The sequence below is a fragment of the Nannospalax galili genome, unplaced genomic scaffold (assembly GCF_000622305.1).
Source record: "Nannospalax galili isolate Female #2095 unplaced genomic scaffold, S.galili_v1.0 scaffold45, whole genome shotgun sequence".
In the NCBI taxonomy this organism is placed as follows: domain Eukaryota; kingdom Metazoa; phylum Chordata; class Mammalia; order Rodentia; family Spalacidae; genus Nannospalax; species Nannospalax galili.
In genome coordinates this window covers 4,747,078-4,750,134 of record NW_008355775.1, presented here as the reverse complement: position 1 = coordinate 4,750,134, position 3,057 = coordinate 4,747,078, and the positions used below count along the sequence as shown (strand labels likewise).

The 3,057-nt window shown below is 42.0% G+C and overlaps 1 protein-coding gene across 1 annotated transcript in view; it reads left to right on the top strand.

Moving 5' to 3' along the window:
• Positions 1 to 3,057, top strand: part of Msh3 (mutS homolog 3) — a 228,423-nt gene that overhangs the window by 163,050 nt on the left and 62,316 nt on the right. Inside the window, exon 18 of the mRNA XM_008853317.3 lies at positions 854 to 961. Within this exon, the coding sequence (XP_008851539.1) occupies positions 854 to 961 (108 nt within the window). The remainder of the gene's footprint in view (positions 1 to 853; positions 962 to 3,057) is intronic.

Here is a 3,057-nt window from a genome sequence, read left to right as displayed (position 1 = left end):
TATTCAAAGATTTGAGGCAGTGGCCATTATCTTGTTCAAAACAAATTTAAATTTTTATGTGTATTATTAATAAGATAACTGAAGATAGGTGGAAAAGTACATTTTCTTTCTGTCTTTAACAACTCTTTTAGAAATATTTTATTTTTTAATTTTTATTTTATGTGTATGAGTATATTGCCTGCATGTGTGAAAGTGCACCTGTGTTATGCAATGCCTGCAGATGTCAGAAGAGGGCATCAGAGACCCTGGAACTGGAGTTACTGACAGTGGTTACCTAATGTGGGTGCTGGGAATTGAACCCAGGTCCTCTGCAAGAGCAGCCAGTATGCTGAAATGCTGAGCCATCTCTCTGGCCCCAACTTTAACAACTCTTTATTACGGTGTTTATTCTATGCCAGGAGTGTGGAGTAGGTATTAGGGCTACAAAGCTAAGTAGGCCAGACAGACAGGTGTTACTCCAGTTTGGATATTGCTGTAATTATGGAAGAGTGCATAGGAACCTGACCCATCTGAATAGTTGATGAAGTTATGAAAGCTGACTGAAATTGATCTCTACATTGAGATTCACATCCTAAGGCAAAATGCCATGTCAGATGAAATGCGGATGTGTATGAGTAGAAGACGTTGTGTAGACACTGTTTTAGGTTTACATAATTGCTGAAATAAAGCAAGAGAGACCTCAGCAATCAGTTTATTAAGAAAGGTAGTTCAATATGATTTCCATCTCTTATACCTGTTAGGCATGCCTGTGTATTTAGTTTGTGCTTATATTGCTGATAAACAGATTACTTATTGTACAGATGTTATAGGTCAAGAAATCAGCCTGCTCATTGTGTTGCTGTTGTTTTTGCAGGAATTTCAGTGAACACTACCATGCTCTGTGTAAGGCAGTGAACTACCTAGCAACTGTTGACTGCATTTTCTCCCTGGCTAAGGTCGCTAAGCAAGGAGATTACTGCAGGTAATACAGGCTTTGCTTTCCCCATCTATCACTGTTTCAGGTAAAATGGCACTGCTTAATTAATTTTACCATCTCTGTTACAAAATACTGCAGCTCATGTGTGTTAGGCTCTTGGTAAAGCTGAATATCATACATGTATAACAATTTGATAAGTAAGAAACTACTTTCTGGTTTTATTTTACTTTTTATTTATTACTGAGTTCAGAGGTATTTGGTATAACTCTAGAAGTGAATATTACACTTTAAGTTTATGGAAGTTTTTTTTTTGAAGTTTGAGAACTCCTTTCATTGTTAGCTTTAACTTGAATATTTGGTAGCATGTTTAACTTCATTTTCAAGAACTTTATAATTTCAAATCTTGACCATACAAAAAAAAAAAAAGAAAGAACAGAAAAGATGGGAGAATTCTTTGCACTTTCCTGTTCTTTTTGAGAGCGCAGATTCATGGCACTGCTCATTGACCTCCAAACATCCCAGTATGCGTCATTCTCTCTCTTTTTTTTTTTTTTTTCGGTCTTTTGGAGACAGTCTCCCTGTAGCTCCAACTGGCCTAGAAGTCACTTTGTAGACCAAGCTGGCCTTGAATTCATAGAGATCCACCTGCCTCTTCCTCCCGGGTGCGGGATTAAAGGCATAAACCACCATCCCTGGCCTCATTTTCTTTTTTCAAAAAGTATATTTTTAATTGATTTGTGTGTGTATGTGTATTTCATATGGTGCATCTTAGTCCTCTTTATACCTCCTTCCCCCTCAACACCCTTCCATAGCCTTCCTGCCCCCACTAGAGTTCATGCATTCTGTCATTTATGTTAAGGCCTATTGAGTCTAGTGAGTGTTCCCTGACGACCCTCAGTGCAAGTTCATCCACTGGGGTCCAGTCAGCATATCTAGAGTCACTTAAAGAAAATGAGCTCTTCCTCACCCAATAAAATCAGCTGCCCAGTAGTTCTTTGTTGCGGGTTCTCCTCAAGCCAGCTGTGAAGACCCTAACCTGGATCAGGTCCCCTACTGATTAGGGGGGTCAAGAGGTATGGAGTCATGACACACAGACCCCGGGAGTCGGGTAGAAGCAAGCACTAGGCGAGGTGCTGCAGGCTCGTTTAATGCAGGAGGGGGCAGGCCTTATATTTCCCTTTTCTCCGCCCCCAAGTCCCTTTAGTCAGAATATCGTTTTCTGATTGGTCCATGCCACGCAGTCTGTCAGCAGTCACTGGGCTCCCAAGCAGGGTACGGAGGCGTGGGCTCCTTTTGGCTGGCTATTTGTGGACCAAGAAGTGAAGTGAATTCTCCCACTGAATCCCAGGGCTCTGGGACATTTCCACCCTCCTGCTACATTTCCACCCTTTTTCTTTAAAAATGACTGTCCAGTGAGAGCCTGTAGGCAGCTCCACCTTGGGATGACCCCAGGATCATGGACTGTGCCTGTCTTAGGTTGTCCTATTCGGGCATGAACCTTACCCGTCATTGGAGCATGGGCGTACATGTCCATGTCCTGGCTTAGGTTGATTCAGCCCAACAGGAGCTTACGCGTCATTGACTACCAGCTCTCCAAGGGGTTTCATCCCGGGGGATCAGTTGAGGTGGGGAATTGTCTGTAGGAGGCCTCGTACATTTGTGCAAGCCAAGTCTGTCGGGCTTCATGGGGCAGGTTGGAATCATCTTCGTGTATTGCTCTGAGGGCCTGATACACTGAGTAACTGAATTTTCTCTGACTGCGGGAATGAAGAACAAGGCATTTAAGAAGTAGAAAGAGAAGAATAATTATGTCTGTCAGGAGTAGGTAAGTGACGACCCAAGACGGGTCAAACAGTGCTTTTAGATTAGACCAGATTTTCTCTAAGAACCCTGAATATTGATGTCCAGCATGGAGGTGCGGGTATAATTTAGAGCAATAATTTGATTAGTTAGTAATATAGAGTAATTAAGAAACTTTTGATTCCAGTGGCCGTGAATATAGTGCACAAGTTGTAGGCATGCTTCAGTAATATCTGTACTTTATAAGGGGTGAGACAAAGTGACCTAAAGTGAGGGTCACAAGCTAACAGAGCCATGTCTTTGGTAATTGCCAGCTCTTCACTTAAGAGATCAATTTGTTG